Raw genomic sequence first — 23,190 nt, 5'->3', positions numbered from 1 at the left:
AAGATATAATCTAAGAAGGAAAATTTTTAACTTTCTATACTTCATAGGAAGCTATCAAGAAAGAAAAAAGGCAACACAAGAATGTATGAACTGGACATAGGATGCGAGAAGAAAGGAATCTTTTTTTCTCTTGCTTTTTTTTTTTAAAGAAAAAACTTACAGGAGAAAATAAAGGCACTTTAAGTAGTCAAAAAAATAAAAACAAAAAGTGCATGAAAATACCCACAAATTCAATAAAGACCTAATATAAAGAGAATTCTTACAATTCTATAAAAACAAAGAGCCTTAAAAACTGAGCAAAGTACCTGAACAAATACTTCTCAAAAGAAGACATATAAATGGCAATAAGTACATGAAAAGAATCTCAATATATTAGTTACCAGAGATATGAAAATTTAAACCACAATGACATATCTAATTCCATATCCAGTAAGATGGCTATAAAGAAAGGATGATAATAAGCAGTAGTGAGAGAATAGAGATACCGAAATTCTCAAATATTGCAAAGATTATTATGTGGCACAGTTTCCTTTGAAAACTGTTCAGCAGTTCTGCAAATTCTTAAACATCTCACCCAACAGACATGAAGATCTACATCCATACAAAAAGTTAAGTATGAAGATTCATGGCAGCATTATGCATACTTGGCAAGAAGTAGGAAAAAATCCCAATGGCTACCAATTGATAAACAAAATATGATACACCCATACAGTAGACTATTATTAGTCTATATTATTAGACTATTAGACTATATTATAAAAGGGAGAGTAATGACACATTTTACAACCCAGATGCACCTGGATAACATTAAATGAAAGAAGTCAAACAGCAAAAATGTCCCATACTACGTAACTCTATTTAAATGAAGTTTCCAGAATAGACAAATCTATGAAATCAGAAAGTATCATCTGTGGTTTTCAAGGACTGGGCAAAGGAGACTATGGGAAGTGACCGCTAATCGTACAAAGTGTCTCCTCAGGCTAAGGAAAATGATGTGGCATTAGTGGTAATAGTTCCTTTGTTTTGTGAATAACTATAATCTACTAAACACTTTTAAAGGATAAATTTTGTGATGTATGAATTATATCTCAACAAAAATATTCAAATATTGATTAAAGGAGGAGCCAAGAACAAGAAAACTCCACCAACTCAACAGAAGGGAGTGGGGTGGGGCTGGGGGACAATGTGAAACTAAACACACAAAAAGAATCTATTTATATTAATAAGCAATAAATAAATATTTGAGCATTAACTTAATTAGCAACTAGAGGGCTCTGTGTGGACAACTTAAACTCTGACATAAATAAAAGGTAACTTGAACAAAGGAAAATTAATATATTTATGTTATACAGATGACACGTCTACCCTAAACTAATCTAAAAATAGAATGCTGGTTGAGTAATCAAAATTAACCAAATTAGTTATATCTGTGGAAAGTAATCACTGAGAAGAGCCAAAGAAAAAACAAAAAAAACAAATAAGAAATGGAATGGTAACAGTAATCAGATGTTTATACAGTAATCAAAACTCAAGTAATATAGATGTTTGACAGAGAGTGGTGTGAATAGATCCATGCGACAGAGCAGAACACACAACTGACCTCATAGTCATACGGAAATACCGCAGAGATGGTATTTCACACTTCAAGGAAAAGACGGGCTACTCACTAGGCATATGGTAACTCTCTAGGCATCACTAAACCATGGAATGAAGAAAGATGAACAAACAGATGGTTATTTAGAAAAATAGATCCTTTGATCCTTTGATCTAAATTAATCTCCTTTGAATTTATCATTCTCAAACGAATTACAAATGAAAATTTGACTGAAATTTTAAATAAAAATTTCAATTTAAAATTTCTACAAACAAAAGATATTTGCAACATTTAATAAAAAGGTAGGTCTGTATAATCCATCTTAAGAAAATGGAAGGCAACCATCAGAAAATGGGCAAATTATACAAGTAGTCATCTGTTTATACAAGTAGTCATCTGATAAAGAGATGCAAGTTAAAATTAGCTTATCGCTGGTCTCTTATATTAGCATAAACTTTAACTAAGACAATTATTAAAAGAGTGTCTGACAGAGATACTGCCCATGTACTTCTGACACCTTTGAAAAGACAATGTATTAAAGCAGCTAAAACTTTTTATTGTTATATTAATTTAAAAATTCAAATAAACCTAGTCATAAAATAAAAAATGAAACACTGAGAACTCCATAAAAGTGAACATTTTTGTCTTGTTAATCCACTACATGTCACTGAATAAATGCCTCGTGAAAGGTTATTCTTAAAGCCATTTCAAGGAATAAAGTAATATTTTCTTCAATCAGAACAAAAAGGCTTCCCTTTCAGAAACAAATGCATCTAACATTCCAGACTGAAGGTCTTCTAAAACTGAAAAGCATTAAAAATATACTCTTTAAAAGCAAGAACAAGACGAAGTATGAGCTATGACCACAGCAATGTAACGTCCCAGTAAGGAGCCCTATCCCACACAAGGCAGCAGAAAAAATATTGCAAGGGAAAAATAAAACCATCATTTGCAGAAAATATAATTTTACAAATACAATAATCCACAAAATATTAGAAATAAGCTATCAAAGAACAAAAACATAAAAGTTAAAGGCATTATCTACACACTAGAAATGATTAGAAAAAATTTGTTAAAGACACCAAAAATAAAAATTATAAAAAAGATACCAATTACAATACCAGTAAGTACTACACAGCATCTAACAAAAAGTCAATATTTGGGGCTTTTTCCAAGAGAAAATCATACATAATACATACTGAACACAGAGAATATAAAATTTCATGGGAAATTTTAAGTTAATTTACTAAGGACAACTTGAAAACAGAGACAGACCCTTGTTCATCAATAGGAAGATAACAGTGTAAAGGTAAGGTTTCCCTTCAGCTTCTCTAGAAGTTCAGTGCCACTTCAAGGACCCACATTTGCAAAGTGCTTCCTCCCCCAGACTATCACAAACAGCTCTTGCCAATATCAAACTCTCTAACCTATGGTCTCATGGAAAATTTTAGTTCATTCTTCTGAAATACATTTTTACTAAATAAAGTCTTTCTTGATATCCAAACTTGGAAATGATTCTCATGATTTTGTTTTTCTTGACCTTTTGCTGCAAATACCACATGTATTTCAACTCTTTATAAGAAAGAATTATGCCTTAACATTTTGTATTCCCATCTACATGAATCACGGGCACAATGCTGCACCAAAATAATTCTTTTAAAATGGGTATAGAGGTGAAGTTTTCCATTTTTCTGGTAACAACCACCAAAATGCCTAAATATATCAAGTTACGGTCATCAAACTGCCAGGAGAGCAAATGCCACTCACTACAAGTACAGAGTACAACAAAAAGCTGGAAGCAGAAGAAAAGTAAATGATGGTACTATTAAGCACACATGTCAATCATCACTAAATGCAGACACCTATCACTATAAAAGAGAGGAATCTGTAAGAATCTGGAGCATAGGATATTCTCTTGACAGAGATAAATCTGATTTTTTTTTTTTTTTTTTTTTTTGCCTTTTTCATTTTTATCGGTACCAGGGATCGAACTCACGACTGCCTGCTTGGAAGGCAGGCGCTTATGCCGCTGAGCTGAATCTCCAGCCCCAAATCTGATTGATTTAATGCTACTGCTTGCACATTACTATAGCCCAGATAAACCTAGGTTTATTCAAAAATTTTAACAAAACCTCAACAACCAAACTAAACCTGCAATAATAAATTAGACTTATCATGTCTGATTGATATTAGAGAATGGTTTGCATTAAAAATTTTAACTGTATCTCGTTTACAGACAAACCTGAATTGAGAATAAATAAAAAAGCATTATCTTTTTAACAACAGAGCCAATACTTGGGGCTTTTTCCAAGAGAAAAATCATACATAATACATATTGAAAGCCTAAACAGACACTATGTTTATATCCCTAAATTCTAACAGGTCTTAAACATGTTAGACATTAATACATTCGCCAAGCTGACTTTCTTGATGATTTATCAAGATATGGGAACAAAAAGTCAACTTCCAAAGTTGAGTTCAGAGCACTTTTTCCTCCATGTGCTATTTTGAGTGCTTCAGAGACAAGCTAACTTTCTTAGCTCATCTCTGTCACTACTTCTCAGCAGAAAAACCTGAGCTTAAGCAAAGTATTTCAGTATAATTACTATGACAATTAAAACTCAGGATAACATGGAGATATTAACAACTGCTGCAGTCTGTCAAACAAGGGCAGCCTAGAGTATCTACTGGAAAGACATTCCTGAAGTAAGATATTAAAAAGTTAAAAGAGTAATTTTACTAATGCACTGACCCCTCCCTGCACTGCTTCTTATGTAAGTTAAGATGTTTACAACATAATCCTTAAAGTTCCTCTGTAAATTTAGTAACAAAGACCCTTCACTGAAACCAGGCATGATGGTGCACGCCTGGCCTGTAATCTTGGCAAGCAGAGGTGGAGAAAGGACAATCATTGTGAGTTCAAGGTCAGCCAGGGCTACAAAGTGAGTTCAAGGCCAGCCTGAACTGCCCAGTGAAAGACAAAACTTCATAGAGGTTCCCAAAACCACCCCACATTTAGAAATTTGTCAGAATTCACAATACTCAATATATGAGTATACTCATGGGTACGATTTATAAAGTAAGCACATATAGTCAAGTCTCAAGAGAAATCTATAGGAATTCACAGAGAGCTTCCTAACGTTCTGTCCTCTCCAGAAAGTCACACAGAGGATACCCTGCCACCTAGCAATCTGTTTGGAGAATCACATTAGTAGCCCTGAGCTCAAGGTTTTTATTTTAGACAGGTCATGTAGGCAGCACCTGCCTAGCACACTTGAGCATTTCAAACTTCTAGAAGGAAAGCAAGTGTGCAGCATGTAATGCACTATTTGTGTAAATCATTTAGGCAAAGTGAATCGCCTGAATCATAGGGAACACTGTGGATGCTCAGACACCAGCAAGGGCCTACTTTACAAGCATACACTTTTAAGAATAGCAGTCTTTGGTCAACTAAAGCAGACTTTGGTCATTTCTGCACAGATAACCTTTAACTGTCTCCAGTACAGTCCCTATTTCTTGTAAATTCTGCACCAAAGTAAATATTGCTATAGAGACAAAGAAGGGCAAATGTTTTTTTCTTCTCTGACTGCATGCCTTAAGAAGAAAAAAGGGAAAGTAACACTACCTTAAATTATGGCAATGAAGTTATATTGATTCCACCACTTTTATCCAATTTAGAAAAATTACATGTTAGTGATATATATTCTATGGCTGAGAAATGCACCAAGATAAATAAAACGTAATTCATATAGGAAGGATCTGAAACTGTTTCATTAACTATATTTCTAATATTTTTGACTATTAACACAAATAAAATATGCTATTAATAGTAACTACAAAAGACAGTGTGGGAAGGTCACATTTTAAATTCTGGCATACTAAAATTATAGAGGTTATTCACAAATTTACTTATTTAAACATTCAAAGTATGTGAAAAGACCTCTATTCTTAGTTTTGTTTTTGGTACTGGGGATCAAACTCACAACCTCGTGTTTGCTTCTATTCTTAGTTAATAATTTTTGTACTTTTAGAGCAATCCTGAAACAATCAGTCATGATTTGGTGTGCATTATAAAACCAGGTGCTCTTGATTCCAATAGCTTAAAAAATACTTTAGGTGTTGTCACAGAAATTAGTTTTGCAAAGTACCCTAAAGAAATAACTCTAACACTATGTAGAAAGATACTTACAATTAAGGTATATGCATACATAGAACAAAAGCATGTATGTTGCTTTTTACAAGGTAACACTAGCTTTTAAAAGGTGGCCCAATGACTAACATGAGCAAAGGCCCCAAGTTTGATCCCTAGCATTAGATCAAAAGAGAAAAAGTTTAAAAAAGATGGAAAATAACACTGTGATTAATGTTTTTAATAGATAAAGCTGATTTCTAAGAACTGACAGGTTAAATGCTAGAGAAAACACTGCCAATCAATGCAACTTATTAAAGTGGTAGAAATGGTTGGGGGGAGAAATACAAAATAAATGATGATTCATGATGTGCAACTGAACTTTTTCCACAATACAATTATTTGATCCAGTTAGGACAATAGAAAAGTTGTTTGAAAACTTAGTAACTTTAGCTGAGAATGGTGGATTACTCAAGTAATCTTCAGTATTTTGTTGAAAAAATTAAGGCTATTATTATTGACTTAGAATATATAAATCTAAAAATCCTAAATTCAGAAACTGTTAATCAATTTTCTCCATTCATAATAATCACCTCATAGAGTCACTCTATGTATCTTTTATCATGGACTTATAAAGGAATTATAAATAAGAATCAAATTTATGGATTTATCAACCAAGAATGCTTTAAAATATGCAATTTTAAGCCAAAAGTAGTCCAGGCCTTTTCCTTCTTTTTTGCAAATTGAAAACTTGATAATCAGCATTGAGAGAAATGAGACTTAATCCAGGTCCTATAAGTGCTAATACAGTTTTGTAGAGAATCCTCATGATGTTGAATTTAACCTAATCTTAAATTCTAGTGGTTATATAAAATGATGTACTCACGAGGCAAAGTTACAATGTAAAGGGAAAAAGATGGTAAAATACAGAATCGCTAAATTTCTAACGTATCCTAAACTATCAAAGTTAGATGAGCTCAAAACATTTACCTATGAATTTCTGGTAATAAGCTTAAAAGTATACTGTCAGACTAAAGATTTAGGTACTCTGGCAAGAAATACATTACTATGAAGCTTTATAACTAGGATAGACAAAGAATGACCCCAAGGACTTTTGAATTGAAAGAGTTGGACAGAATTTAGTGTTTTTCAACAATTCTAGTAATATGAATAAATGTTCAGATTTTTCCCTTATTAAAACTTAAATCAAAGTTTTTCTCCACAAAAAGGATATTAAATTGATGGGATATATTTTATTGAAAAACAGCACTTTAAAATCTAGAAACACAACCAATCTTAATTACAGCTTTGGTCACTTTTGTGCCCAGTGAGACTAACGGCAATAATACTGTAAGATCTTGCCATCGAGATTCTTTTTTAAATGTTGACATTTTATTAAATTTTAAATTGGGTGTATCTTGCCATCTCATTCAAGCACACAAATCAAGTGAGAAATTTTAAAAGTGGACACGAATAAAGGTATGACTGGGACAAGCATCATCAGGCATGTGTGTTATCCTAACTGTGGACTGAAGCCCAGAACCAACTGCATAAAATAAAACAAACCACAATCCAAAAATGTCAACAAAACCAGTCGGTAAAAACTAAAATAATACCAGCCTCTATTTCACTTCCCACAGTAATTTCACTGTTCATTCAAATTCAGCTTTGCAAACAATTCTAAGTAATTAAAGAATATTCTTGCTCAAGATGATTATGCTCAGTAAGATCAATAATCATACAACTAATGAAACCTAAGTTGAAGTGTATACTGTCTAAGGTTCAAATTTTCAAAGTGAATGTTAGACAACTGTTTGTACTCTAGGCTAAAAAAAAAAAAGTAGAAGAAGCTATATAAATACTGGTGAGGTGGATTTCTGTTACTTTTATACATTTTAGAACATATTATCAAATAACTGAAATAAAATTAATATATTTATCCCAAAATCTGTTTTTTAAAAGTCTTCAAAAAGATTTTTTTAAAAAATACAAAGTATTTCCAAATAATGAATTTTGGCCTAAAAAAAGTATGAAGGTATTTTCTTTCTGTAGCATTTTAAGTTTCTCATGTTTCAGATTTTAAAATCCATTTAATTAAATATTAATCTCAATTCCTCAAAGACTGATGTAAAATGAGTTTTAAAAATTATTGTTATTTGGGTAATATTTGACATTACTTGAAAAAGTATATTATCCACAACAGAAATATAAATTATTCACTGACGTAATAAAATGTTTATAAATCAAATTAAGTCTCATTTAATCCTAAAAGTTTCAAGTCATAAACATGTACAACCTTTGCAAAGAAGAAATAATTCAAGGGCCAGAAGATTCAACTGAGAGAAATTTATGTGAAAAAAAGTAACTTAGATTCAAAAATCCTATGCTGACTTTTTAGAGCATACAAATTCTTGCTGGTCACAAATAGCAATAAAATTTCTATACATTGAAGAACTGTCCCAAGACACTTGGTGATAAAATGAAAACAGAGTAAACAGGAATACTGATGTCAATTGCCAACTGATTCCTTCACAAACCCTGTTTTCACAACAGCAACCCCTTATGCTTAGGGGAATTAAAAGTTGCTGAACTCAACAATCCCTTCAGTTAAACAAACAGACCCCTCATAGAGCTGTCCAACGCTGCCCAAACTATCCATCCTTTAGTCGAATCAGTCAGTTTCATGAATTGTAGGATTTATCTTCAAGTCCAGTGCTGACTCAGAGGGTAGCTTGTTCCCTAGAGAAAACAACCAACAAAAATCAGAACAGCTACTGCTCATAAGCTCTTTCAACACCCAAGTGGAAAGGACAAACTTATTGGGTCCAAAAAAACAATTCAACTTCCTTTCAACTACAGAAGTAGCCAATAAACCAAAGGCATTTATTTATATGCCACAGGCGTTCTTAAAGCTTTCAGTCTGTTACAGCAAGAATGTTAAATAGCCAACTAATTTTACAAGAAAAGCCATCATACAATCCATCATTCCTCACTGAGGAAGACATATACAGGGAATATAAATGGCAAGTTTAAAGCCAAAGCTGGTTTTTGCTTTATTTTATCTTTGAAAAGCTGCTTTTTAGTGTGTGCTGGGGTAGGGGAAATTAAATGTCTCCACTCAGAAGCAGTGGACATGTCTATAGGAGCTGTGTTTTATGTCATACAAAATAAGCTAGTGAAATGTTACATAATTTTTTAAGTGCAAGGTTCTCGTTCAATAGTTAAGAGAAAATACTCAAATTTGAAAGAGAAAAAGAATGACACTGTATTGTTGCAGCTCTCAAACAATGACCTGCTTTCCTTCACATGTCTTTGGGGGAATAAAAGAACAGGCACTGCCTTTGAGCTTCAAGAGACACCACAGCAATGGAAAGATTTCATTTCACAAGACAGTGGGGTCTTGTCTACAATGATATGGGAGGTGGGAAAAAAAGTAAGACTAGGGGAACCAAAGCACTCAAGGTAATTTCAAAAAACTGAATGTCATTTTGTCCTTTCACTAAAACGTTTTCATACATTATTCAAAACAGTCCAGGAATCCTAAGATGACCAATGCAACTTTTCATTAAAAAATTATCAATGCTGTTAATTAATCAAGTGTGAAAATACAATCCAATCAGAAATTTCCTTCTTATTTTTAGGCAGCATTATGAAAAATTCTCCATTTTCAGTCATAAAATTGCCTTGGAGCTCAGCGTTGTGGAGAACAATATAGCAATAACATCCACTATCTTGAAAACTGTACTTGTTTGATTATAGGCATCTGACATTTTCATAATTAATAGTTCCTTTATAAAGATGCCTCATTTTCCTAGGTTTCTCAGCTTGGGTTCCAGAAGTAAGCACTGATGAACTAAGACACCTACTTTATGAAAGGAATAGCACCTATTATGTACTATCTTTGGGATAATGGCAAATAGTCATGGAATTTTCTGTGTTTTGTGGTTCAAATGAAAAATCTCTACCCAGTTTCCTTAAATTGTGTACCGGTAAATTCCATCCTACAGAGAAGCCTTCTTTGCCAGTAGTTTAAAAACATTAATTAGTGCTCTAGAAATGCTTCAGGATTACGCCAAATGCTTGATTTGATAATAACTATTTTTCTGTATTTACTAAATCACCAAACACAAACCAGTATGCATTTTTTTGTTAATGCCAACATACTTAATCTGTGTTATTTTCATTCAGCCCTCAAAAAACTTCAGTAACCACTGCACATATTAATGATTTTTTTTGGAAGAAAGTGAATCTGCAATAATCTTTATTTACATGCACAAGTACTCAGAACTGAATAAATGCACAACTTATCAATGTGAAACATGATTTTCATTATGATTAACAAAATATAGAACAAGAGACTAAGAAATATAAGACTAATTTTTATCTTTCACCTACCAATTTCAAGCTATTGTACTGAACAAAATACCTAACATTTAGCCTCCGTATTTTCACTGAATACCTTCTTGAGCTAACGTAACAGACTTGTACTTATAAATGCCAGTTTGTCTGTATTATATGATTAGATGTGGGGACTATATCTAGACTTTGTGAATTCTGCTATTTAAAAAAAAAAAAAAAAAGGTTGCAAACCACAGTTCCAAGATCTAATTAAGCTTTGGTGCTCCTGCTCACAGGTTCTCCAGAGGTAGAAGTAATAATTAAGTCTAAACGCTCCATTGCCTATTTTTGCTTTATAAGGATGTTCAAATCCATCTTTCCAGTTTTTCCTCCCACTAGTCTCTTCTCTCCTCATTGTGAAAAACCCAAATACAATGCGTGTGTCAAACACCAGAAGGCTAATGGCAAACAAAACTAAGAATTATGTGAAATAAAACTAAGAAACATGAATTAAGAAATACATGAAAACTCTATGCTCCATTTTCTATGAATTTTGTCTAAGTCCCAGCAGTGACTTAGAGCACAATGAAACAAAACTGTCCATACGAACTAAATAAAGCAGTTCAAACTATCATACTTAATCATCACCATTTTCTTGTAGGACTGTTACATGCATTGGTACCAAAATATTCTTTGCTATAAAAAATAAACAAAACAGTACCAGCTTATGAATTGCCTTGCCGCATCTCCTCCAAGCAAACTGAGGACCTCTCCACAACCAACATTTACAGATTAATGCCTATTGCAGCAGAAAAAACCTGTGTCCAGTCCATGGCTCAGACCAGGCCTAACTGTGATTTTCTTTACCTAACTCAGATTAAATTACTTTTTAAAAGTAAATTACATTTTTAAAGTTCACTGAGTGAGAATACTGCTCTATTCTACTACACAGTTAAAACCAACAGAAAATAACTAACAAACTCGATGTGCTCTCAACTATGTATTTAAAACATCTGAAGAAATCTTATCAATCTTGAACATTTTCTGCTCTAGAAGTAAGGGGGTATGTATCAGAATCTCTTGTGGTTTTTTTTTTTAAATACAGATAAAGGCCAACATTTAAAATCTGATGTTTCTAATCCAGTAAGTCTTTAAGGCGACAGGGAAATGTGTATTTCCAAAGCACCCTAAGTGATTCTGATCTTTACCTACATATGAAGGCGTCCTGGAAAGACTTCATGAAGTCTAGTACTGAGTCAGGTTCTTGAAAAAAGGATTATCTGGGCTTGATTTCACACAGTCCACATTCTACCATAAAGTCCATTAAAAGGTTTAAGATTTTTCAATTTTAATATTTCCTGTGGGTCTCCATGCATGACTATAATAAGGAATACAATGATAAAAATACTTCCAGAAGCAATTAAATTTAGTGACAAATATGAATAAAATAACTTATAAACAAAATCTAAAACAGTAGTATATATTTAAAACACTATAAAAGCATGGGACTGAAGGATGTTAACAAACACTAACAAAGTAGAAAAATGCTGAAGAAAAAGACATTTGACCTCAATCCATGAAAACTAGGTAAGCAGTCAAGAAAGAGGAGTTTCCCATGCAGAGCAAGGCCCAAGCACAGACACAGAGATGCGGAAAAGCCTAACCATGTTCAAACACATAGTCTTGAAAAACAGGATATATATTCTGTAATACAATGGATCTGACATAAAGTAAAATTGAAGGAACTAAGCTTATTTATTCAGAAAAGAAATATGGTATTATTTAAAAGTATGGGATATTCTCCAGGGCCATATTCCAAGGCCTACAGAAACCTATAACTTAATGCCTTTTCTATCTGAACTAAGCACTTAACATGCAACTATGCTTCAAACTTTTGCAGTTTTAGGTACAACAGCAAAAGCAGCATGAATTGCTTTTCTCTGTGCAATTTCAAAATAGAAGATCTTTTTAAATGATAGATTTTAGCAGCCTCTGCATATGATTAATATGCATTAAGTTGAAAACGGTAACCTTTTTACTTTAAAAAGTATTTTACACCTTTTCTTTAGCATTATCTTAGTTCCCAGGCTCATGAACCTTGTACTTTGGGGCCATCATTAAGTAAATTAAGAATTACTGAAACACTACAATGCGCAGGCTGTCGATTTGATTATCATGATGGCTTCGAACAAGCAGGTAATGCAAAAGAGTAAAATGCGGGGACAAAGGGGTGATTCATGTCCTTTAGAAGAGTGCAGGGTGGAGGGAGATTTCATACCATTCAGACAGAGTTCAACTTAAAATCTAGGAATACTCCTAGAATTTTCCATTTAATATTTTCAGACTGCAGCTGACTATACATAAACTAGAGAAAGGCAAACTTCAGATAAGGGAAACTACTGCCAATTTTTTCTATTATTATATTTTTTAAAAAAATATTTTCTAAGCATCTCAACATGGATCCTGTCACAAGGGAGGTTATATACCAATGGACGTAAATAGGACTTTCAATTTAAATAAAACTTCATATTGCAGTAAGTTTTAAAACAGAAATAAACAGGTTAACACAATAAAAAATAATGGGAAATTTCCTTTACATTGGTCTAAGGCTTTCTTTTGTGACAGTCTAGCTGAGAACTAGAACAGAAAGCAAGTCAGCATGGTGGCACACATCTGCCATCCCAGCATACGGGAGGCTGAGGCTTCGAAGAGGGTCTTGTTTGACAAGCTACACAGAAAGGCTCTGCCTCAAAAAGCAGAGGGAGGGAGGTGGGGGAAGAGACAGAGACAGAGACAAGAGAGGTAAGAGAAAGAGAAACAGAATCAGAACCAGTCACTGCATGAGAAAAACAAGTGGAACCCACACACAAAGAACATGCGTCGAGAACCTGCACATTCCAGGGAGGCCATAACTAAGTTCCCAGGAAAGAGTGAGTGGTAAGGTTAGAGAGGTCAGGGTGAAATACAGAGTATGACAGCAAGGGGCTTCGGTTTTATTCTAATAGCGACTAGAAAACCAAGATGAGATTTAAGACTACTTTTGTAATTAGATGGAAAAGGAACTGGAGGAGTAGAATAGCTCAGCCACATGAATAGTATACAAAAGAAGCTGACGGCTTGGTCTAAGATGACACAGTAAAAACAGAAGTAAATGCTTTAGCAATATAACAGAAAGGCCAGATTGACAGACTAGACAGGGAAAGTAAAGGGAAAAAAACAAATAAATGTTAAGTTTCTTACTTAAGCATTTTTCAGAGAATGATGATTGGTTCACACAACTTCATGAAACCTCAAACAACGTAGAACCTTAACTCAGCAAATACAATGTAGAGGAAAAATTAATGAAGTCTAAACTAAGGCACCATGGGGAAAACAGGACATCTTCTAAGTCAACTATGAGATTTTCATGTAATTGGATGAAGAGGGAACTAGAACTGAGTAAATGACTTCACTAATTTGGAATCTTGTCACATAAAGAAATCATATATTCATGTGCACATAACAAGAGCTCCAAAACAATCATATTCAAGTTCCCCAAAAATGAAAACTTTTAAGACAATACATCAATGTTTTCTTGTAAGTATAAGCATGCAGAGCAGAAGTATCTGGAGTGGCAGAGAGCCCTATTCCCTGTCACTGCAGAAAGACTAATGATTCTCCATTGTCACACCTCCTTGCAACACTGGTTTTTAACTAGAATTGGACATCAAAATTCCCAAAAAAGACTTACTAAAATAGATGTGTAGAGCTGGATGGAGAGAAAAAGAAAGGATGTAGGTAAGAAATTGGACTGGTAAATTTAGGGTGGGAACCAGTTAAGAATGCACATACTTAAATACAACCTGGGAAAGGCAGATGTGCAAACTCATTACCATTAAAATTACTGGGGACTGAAACTGAGAGTACTATGTTATATCCATCACTCCCCTCTTTTTTTTTTTTAATTTTGAGAAGCTAGACTCAAACTTGCAGCATTGCAATCTTCCTGCTTCAACCTCCCTAGTAGTTGGGATTATAGAGGGTGTACCACTATGCCTGGGTAAGCCAACATTATTTTTATAAAAACTTAATTATTAGCCGTTTCTAATATTAATGATCCAAGTCATAAGGTAAATAGAATCAGAAGTATTTCATGAATGTAAGTAAACTTAAGCAACAAAACTTGTCTTACTATAACTGGTCTGGGGTGTGACTCAATGATAGAGCCCTTTGCGTTAACAGTGATAGGCCTTATCCACACCACAAAACTCAAGTAGCAAAACAAAAGGTTTACATAATTATGCTTCAAATAGATTTTTGGGGGGGAGCGGGTGTCATGTTCCCTACTGATTTTACATATATTATGATAAAATTAAGTGTAGGCAGCTATTTAAAAGCTCCTCCAAGCAATTCATGCATGGATAATGCAACTTCCTGTAATTACAGGTACGTAGTTAAAACTGTAGGAGTCATGTATGAGACACAAAAACCGCTTAATAAAAATTTTTTAAGGAGTCATGAATGAGAAATAGAAATCTTAATAAAATTTTCTTAAATATCTCTGATATTTAATTTGTTGTTTGTTTTGTTTTGAGGCAGGTTTTCACTATGCAGTTCAGGTTGGCCTTGAACTCACTTTGTAGCCCAGGCTGGCTTTGAACTTACTGCAATCCTCCTGCCTCAGCCTCCCAAGTGCTGGAATTACAGGTATATGCCATCATGCCAGTCTCCAATATTTAAAAAGTTGGAAGATGTACTGGTATTTTGCTGCGTCAATTTATTTAATGTGAGAAACCAAAAATTTCCATTGAAACAAATTATTTTTCATGCAATAATGTTTTTACATTGGAACTATACTCTTTTTATAAAAATAGAGAAAACTCAGAACTCTCACATTTAAGAGATTAAGGTAGATTTCTAAAAAAGACTTCCAACCTGATGTTTGCCAGTGAAACTAAGAAAGTCTATTTCAACTTTACTCTGATTTTATGACATGGTGAAGGAACTCTAATATTCAAGGAATAGATAAAATATTCAAAATACAAAACTGATCTACAATATTAAAAAATTCGTATTTTTCCTCCAAAGACAAGAAGTTACAATTCCAAGAATATGAACATCGTAATTTATAAAATACTAGGAAGTAATACACTTGAGCAAACACAAAAATCTCTTTTACAGAAAAGATCAAAACATACTACCAAGCCAGGTAGTGGCACACATCAGAAATCCCAGCTATTAGAGAATTTCAGGAACTTCATTTTGACTGAACACCTATTTCTGACAGAAGGCAAGTGGACTATCTGGGTATGAGAAACTCTGTGTTAAGAAAATGATGCAGCACTCAAAAGCTTCCTCACAAAATGCATGTAGCCTTCGTGATTCGAAGTCTAGCACACACTCTGCAGTAACATTTGATGGGGACCACAGGCTGCACAACTGTTCTCCTCTGCATGGCCTGGCACAGAGATCCTTAACCTAATCTCACCCATGACTCTCCCAAACGAGATGTCATTAATTAAAAACAATCACTAAAATACAACTCATATAAAAAAAGTATTTAAAGTCAGTCCTGTTAGGGTTTCAGTCTTGACTTTGGAATGTTACCCATCAGCTTGTAGAAAGGTAACTTACTTAGCTGGCTATCATACTTGAAGAAACAGCAAAGTGACCTATCTGCCTCCAAACTTGGTGAAATGTCCTGAAATGATGCGATCTTTCCTGGTCTCTTCAGTGGTGGCAACCTTTCAAATCATAACACTGACATTATTTAAACAAAAAATCAAAGCAAATAGGGTAAAGAGAAAGATTAACTACTAAATTACCTTTTGGGGATCAAAAAAACTACTTCTCTGTTCAAGCAAAAGTGAGCGATTAACAGTAAATGGGGCCCCTCATTCATAGTGATAAATTATGCTGTTTTGTTTATTAAAAAAAAAAAACATATTCTCAAATGTCTGATTATGAAGGTTAATTATAAATATTCACAAAAGGTAATATAAGGTTAATATAAACAATAAAAATATTATTTTGGATTCTAATGAGTAAGATTGTACCAAATTGAAAACAAAAATTAAAAGTTTACTTCAAGAAAATACTTGATTAAATCAGCAAACACTTCCTAACATTAAAAACAATGTAGTCAATTTTTAAGGTATTTTTCTTTTTTGTAACACATTTTAAACATATTTATTAGCTGTAACACATAAGTACAATATATGTGATAATTAGCTCCAAACTTGATGGTTTAGTCACACTTCTTATGCTATTGATTTTTCAGGTAATCTGAAAGTTTTATTTGACAACGTGATATAATAATTAATTTACATTATTTTTGGTCCATTAACATTACCAAAGTAGAAGAAATCCCTGTTGCCCAGTTTTATTCAATTTGTATTTGTGATCTTGATTGAGCTTCAGTAACCCCTGTAACAATGAATTCAATAACCAGTTATTCAGAATAGACATAAACCAGAAATGAAGCAAAACTACAAAACTAGTCTCAGATGAAAGACAACTTAAAGGCCATATACCTTATTCACAATGCTGCAATTAATGTCCTGATTCAAAGGTTTTTTTCTCATTTTAAAAGAAAAAATTGTATTTAAAATGTATTTGTGTTCTTAGCCCTCATTAGATTCAGACAAAGAGGACAGGCTTTCAGAGCAAAGTGGAAAATCAGAAACAAATAGCAGTATCACCTTTGGCTCATGGAGACTTAGAAACTCTGGGGAATGGGACCAGCAAGTGCTGGGTTTCACAAGCTTCTAGTTGACTAAGATGGAGAAACACTGCACCAAAGGTAAAAATACTAGCAGCACAAGAAAGTCATTAGTGAAAAGTCAGGAAGAACTCAAAAAGGGTTCAAATAAGCTTCCCTGAAAATGGCTGCTCAAGGTACTATTTTATCAGATTGAGAGGCAAGAGAAAAACCTTACCTTCAAGGAATTACAATCTAATATACTGGAGCAGAAGGCCAATGAAAAGGATAAAGAATCTTAGCATTTATGTAACATTCAAAGAAACTTCTCCAGAAATTCTTCTACCTAAAAAGTATCAACTGTACTCTGATTAAATACAATTATCAAGGCATGTATTACTGAGCATGAATCAATAAAAAAGACTTAAGTATTTTGAAGACAGAACTATGAATTTTGGCAATCATCCTGTGTGAATACTGGGGAAGACATAACATTACAACAATTAAAACTATAAACTCCTGATATCCAAAAAGAATCCAAGTACACTGTTAAAGATGTATTTTGCTAGCTGAATTAGTTACAGTAGCTGCTTTGGTAAGGTTTTAAAATTAGATACAGAAGAATGAGAATAGGTTTCAAAAAAGAAAGTAGATACAAAAGAGATAAACAAAATAATGCTTTAAAATGTATATTCATGAGATTACTGGGATCGACTGTCACCATTCTGCATCTATACAAGACTGAGAAATATAGCCTAGCTCCTTAAAACAATGAAGTCCAGAGTCTGAAGAAACTTCATGGGAGAAACTTCAGGCAAGATCCAGCTTGGTTCACTCCTGCTCCTCCATGCTTTCCCTCTTCCTGCTGATTGCAGAGACGCTGAGCAGCCACTGGACCTGTGTCCCTAACAGGTGATATGGAGAAGAGCATGCTAACCAACCTTATCTGCTGTTACAAAACCAAGAAGTGAATTTTTGTCATGTTTAGCAATTATATTTGGGATATCTTTGTTTCAAGAGTTTAACCTATCACTACTTCACAAATAGCAGGCAGTGAGATTATGGCCCCATAGTATCCATAGCTTAGAAGGCAGTTGGTAACCAAAAATACACTAACATTCTATTGATCTGTAATGTTTTCTCACAGGTACATTACCCCTACCCTTCAAAGTACTATTAGTTACAATTTTAGGAAAACATCACTAAAATCTTTTTATAATCCATCTAAAATATGGAAAACCATTTATGAAATTATAAAAAACTTAAGATACATCAGGAAGAGCTTCATGGCTAGAAACCCAGAACTAGACATTACGTAAATGTTCAGACTACATTAGGGGTTCCGCTAACATTTGTGACTAGGTTTGTATTCTTGTGAGCAACAAAGGGTTTAAAAAGGGCTACATCAGTAATTCTTCTTTCAACTAAGCCCTTCCCACCCAGCCCCCTCTACAATCTGGAAGACAAAAAGGATAGCTTTCACCGTTAAGTTAAGAATCAAGGGATAAGAAACACAAGTTAAGAAACAAAAAGACTGTTTGCATTTCTACAGAATTAATATGCTCCTGACTGTAAAGTATCACAAACAGTGAACTTATTCACTGAATACTCTCTGTAATGAGTAACTACAATCCACTATGCCGGAGTGAGTTAAAGGATCAGAGAAGAAATGGTCTGCGGAGCTCACTACCTATTTGCCTGAAAGTGGGAAAGCAAAAAACAAAAAAAGACTAAGAATCATCAATGTTCTTAGGTTTTAATTTCATGCTCTTCTCTGCCTTTCAGTTCATTCAGAATACTGTAACACAACAACAATTCACCCAGACTCTCTTCACCTCTACTTATGAAACACAGATGAGTATGTTGGGATTTTCTGCTCATACAAACTAAATCAAGGAAGTCCACCCATAAGCCATTTAAAATCCTTTTTTAAGTCTAACACAAACATCATATACAATCTCTTTCTTCTGTCTCTTATCACTCTCTTCACTCTTGTCCATGTGCTAGCCTATATCCACAAATAGACCCACATGTCACAAAGAAATTTTAAATTTGATACACTTTAAAAATCATGTTATCTTTAGCCAGATTGACAGTGAGAAAAAAAAAATCATGTTATCTTCTTCTTATAGAAATAAAGACTCTAAAACCCAAAAACCAAGTGATACATAGAAAACCAGTGACTTTCGAATAATTGATACCGTGTTCTAAAAACCTTTGAGTTTGAATCAAATGGAAGCAGTCAAAAAAGCCACAGGAGACTGGACTGTGCGGCAGCTGCAGGTCACTGAGCCCGTGGAAGGAAAACCTAGGCACACCCATTAAGTCCCTGCCTCCTACTTAGGGAGAGGACAGCAGGGACTGTGATTTAAACAGGGAGCCCACAAGCGGAATTCTCAAGCCAAGCAGGACAAGTCAGCCAGGGATTTCCCACAACAGAATCTGGCCCCTGGGAGCTACTGAAGCCTTACCTGACAGGTCTCCAGGCCAGCTGCAGCAGCCATATCATCCCCTCTGTACCACAAACGTCTCGCCTCAGTTTCCTAAAATTCCTGACTGGGACAGGAACAGCCAGCTAGGCTTCTCAGTCTGCTTACCGTCCTAGCGCTCTACCTAGCAGCCTTCTCTGGGACGTCACGGTCTAATCTCGGACAAGCAAACCCAAAGCAGCCCTTTCTAGGGTGAGCTTAACAGTACAGGGCAATGAAAAGCTCTTCTTCACAAAAACCTGGGGATTCCTGATACTAGAGGAAAAATAATTAATTTTTCAAGTTTATTTTTTAATGTGGAAAATATTCCTCAAACTAGAGAACCTTCAAAGTTTGAATGATTCTGCTGAATACATCTGAAAAACAAAGTAGTTAAAAAAAATGGAAACACGAAATGTAATTTAAAAATAATACAAATGCTTTAAAACAGATTTTAAGAATGCTTTGGTACCATAAAACACACAATGACACGAGATTTGATGCTCATTAACTTCTAACAGGACTGTTTTACTTCCTATTTAGCTATTATTCATTCACATACTTGAACATTTGCAGTTTTTAAACATTCTTCAAAGATGTTTATTGAATTATTAAAATTCACTGTACTTATTAAATATCCACCAATTTAAAAATTATCTTCCAAGATAAAAATGAAGCTATATATCTATATCTATATCTATATCTATCTATCTATCTATATATATATATATATATATATATATATATATATAAAAATGAGTAAGCACCACTCACGCCTAGATTTGTGGAGATGAGAAATGGCATGTTCCCTTCTTGAGGAATTTATAATATACCTTAGAATCCAGATTAATATCATAAGCAAATGTAAGAATATTTTTTTTTTTGGTCTTTTTTTTTCGTTTTTATCGGTACCAGGGATCAAACTCACGACTGCAAGGCAGGCGCTTATGCCGCTGAGCTAAATCCCCAGCCCCAGTAAGAATATATTTATGCTAAACTATCTCTAGTAATAGTACAAAAATAGTACAAAAAAACTTGGAGAAATCAGTTCATATTAAAATATCAAAGTAAGTTTTGAGTAGAATTATCCCACAGAATCCATTTAAAGGTAGACTCTTCAAAAATAATTATAAGGAAAATATCCTTAGAATTGTGTTTTCTGGGTGTGGTGGTGCATGCCTGGAATCCCAGAACTCAGGAAGGTGAGAAAGAAGGATCACTGAGAGTTCAAAGCCAGCCCAGATGATACAGTGAGTTCAAAGCCAGCCTGAACTACACAGTGAGACCCTGTCTGAAAAAAACAAAACAAAACAAACAGTATCATATCCTGTTAAACATGGTGATAATGAAGATCATATATTTTTAATAATTATACCACTTAATAAACCCAAAACATTTAAATGACAGCTTATATGGTTTTGGTGCCTATGGTGACTTAGTACAGAGCCTAAGACATGTACCAGAACTGTAAGTATGAACTTAAGTATGCAAAATTACATATTCACTCTATAATAATTTACCTGCCTAATGGTACAATCCTGACCTGGGTATCAGAGTAATAATACAGCTAAGTAGCTATATCTATGGGCTTCATTTAATCCACAATAGTATTCCAGTCCTTATCGTGTATAAAAGTTCATTATTTTTTGCCTATGATATTAATTTTAATATTTTCCCCAGTTTGCCTTATTCTCTCCTCTTTCACTCTTACAAATCTTATGAACACACATAAATACAAAACGAGTCTATAGAAAAAGGGCTTTCACATCTAAAATATTTTGGTATATTCCTTTGAACAAAAATAACTAATATTCGTAATAGAAGACAATAAAAATTTTAGGTCAGCGTAACACAGAATTTTCATTTTCATTCAAACAGGATCTACACTGGGCTGCCTTGGTTAGCTAATGAACTATTGCAAATGACTAAAAAAAGGATAGATCACAATTTATGAGGAATGCCACTTCAGACTAGCACTATAAACCTCAAGAGTGTCCCCCCTAGATCAGTAACATGTGAGTACTGTCTAAACCAACTACTATACTATTTTGATAGATTAAAACTCCATTTCCTTATCTAATATGAATGCCATACACATAATGTATCACAGATTTTTATTGTTTTTAGCACAAAACTTTACAATTGAAGATCTTCTTACCCAAATCCTTCAACACTACCATACTAAAGAACTACTTTTAATGTCTACATTTGCAAAGTGTTTTAATGTTCCTGAACAAGAATGGCAAATATTTCTCCCTTTTCTTTCCCTTCCTTTCTCTCCTAGTCCTTCCCTTTGCCCAAGATAAAAATTAAAGGGACAATATTGACCAATTTTACCTATCAACTGAGCACCATCACCCTCAGGACAACAGAATAATTATTCAGTACCTCAATAAACCTAACCTAACAATAAAAATATTTTCTTTATTTTTTTTCCCCCCTCAAAAATCTATAGGCTAGGGATGTGGCTCAGTGGTATAGCATCTGTTTAGCACGCACAAAGGCCTGGGTTCAATCTCCAGTACAGCAAAAATAACAAACCTCTATAATCAATCATAAAAAAAATATTATTCTTGGGGCCAGGGATTTAGCTCAGTGGCATAAGCACCTGCCTGGCAAGTATAAGGTTGTGAGTTCGATCTCCGATACCACAAAAAAAAAAAAAAATTCTTAATGCTACAGTTAGTACATAATTATTCTTCTTTCCAAGTCAATCACAGGACATCTGCTATAATGTATGATTAAAATATATCAAGTGATCAAAAACATGCACTATTCTCATCTTGAAAAATCAAATATTTGAAAATGTGTAAGTCACTATGGTTCTTTTTCTCATTTTTACATTAGTGGTAACATTTTAAAAGTAAAAAAGCAAAACAACACATCAATAATTTGTTTTTTTCCTTCTCAGTCACACAATTCACCAGAGCAAGAGGTGCTCAGCTACTGAGTCAAAGCTGTGTATGAAGCCACCAGACGATGTATCACAGCACTAACCAGAAATTTATGTTGGATCTGTTGCTGCCTCTCTTATTATTTTTAAATATACTGTGGTACCACCAATTTGGAAGTAAAAAGGAGCTAAAATAGAGTAACAGAGTAGACTAAGACTTTATTTACAAAGTCTATCCACAAATCAGAGACCTTAGGAAAAATTCTAATGAAATGGAATGATCAGTAATTAGTTTCCATGATAAAATTATTGTGGCACAAAGGATAAAAGTATAAACTATTATTTCACATGCTTAGCATATATGGTAATAAAAATGCTGACCAGAAAAAATGTGTATTTACCAATAAAAATTGTCCAATAATTGTAGGGTTTCTCAAAGACAATGAACCCCAACTGCAGAATGATGCCTTAATTATTCTTACAACTATTTAGGAATGTAGCTATTGTTCAGATTGGATATACAGAAAAAAACTAAGTTCTGAGATTCTGAATTTCTTAAATTAAGAGAAAATAAAATCACTATGTGCATAATTTAATAGAAACATTATATAATTTTTATGTCTTATGAATCAAATTAGCTATTAATAAATTCAAAGTTTTTCTATAGTATTTTACTTACTTTGAAATTTATGAAAATAACATGGTTTGTATTTTTTAAGTGATCAAAACATTTTTTAAAAAAGAAATTGCAATTCACTCAGAGTCTCGTTATGCCAGGTATTAACTCTGTTTTTTATAATTTGTGGAAACCTAAAATGTTAATTAGGTGTTCAATTTTGCTGAAATGTTTTTATTAGAATACATATTTTTAGATATAGATTTATATTTTTTTCCACATATAAAGAAAATAACAGTTTACATAGTGCCTAAGAATTTGTTTGCTTTTTTTAAAAAAAATAGTAAACTGACATCTTTCAAAGGCAACAGTTCAGAGGACAATCAAAAGTAAAAGTAAAAGTTTATAAGTGCAAATTATTAATCAATTACACCTAGAGTAGACAAGAAGTATTAAAGAAACACCACAATCTT

At 33.6% G+C, this 23,190-nt stretch overlaps 1 protein-coding gene and 1 long non-coding RNA gene across 11 annotated transcripts in view; both read right to left on the bottom strand.

Moving 5' to 3' along the window:
* Pan3 (poly(A) specific ribonuclease subunit PAN3) overlaps positions 1 to 23,190 on the bottom strand; it is a 133,527-nt gene that overhangs the window by 38,270 nt on the left and 72,067 nt on the right. The window contains exon 2 of one of the 10 annotated variants that reach the window (XM_063232563.1): positions 8,345 to 8,462. The exons of the other annotated variants lie outside the window; for them this stretch is intronic. Coding sequence (XP_063088633.1) covers positions 8,345 to 8,408 — 64 coding nt within the window. The 5' untranslated portion in view covers positions 8,409 to 8,462. The remainder of the gene's footprint in view (positions 1 to 8,344; positions 8,463 to 23,190) is intronic. 10 annotated transcript variants of the gene reach the window in all.
* Positions 9,347 to 16,386, bottom strand: LOC134471964 (uncharacterized). The gene is made up of 2 exons (XR_010041751.1): positions 13,302 to 16,386; positions 9,347 to 11,439 (listed from the first exon to the last, which is right to left on the bottom strand). It is a non-coding gene; the product is annotated as an uncharacterized LOC134471964 (long non-coding RNA).

The sequence above is a fragment of the Cavia porcellus genome, unplaced genomic scaffold (genome assembly GCF_034190915.1).
Source record: "Cavia porcellus strain 051 isolate PalLab524CR breed Dunkin Hartley unplaced genomic scaffold, mCavPor4.1 scaffold_21, whole genome shotgun sequence".
NCBI lineage: Eukaryota > Metazoa > Chordata > Mammalia > Rodentia > Caviidae > Cavia > Cavia porcellus.
The sequence above is the reverse complement of the archived record's forward strand: the minus strand, read 5'-3'. Positions and strand labels throughout refer to the sequence as shown.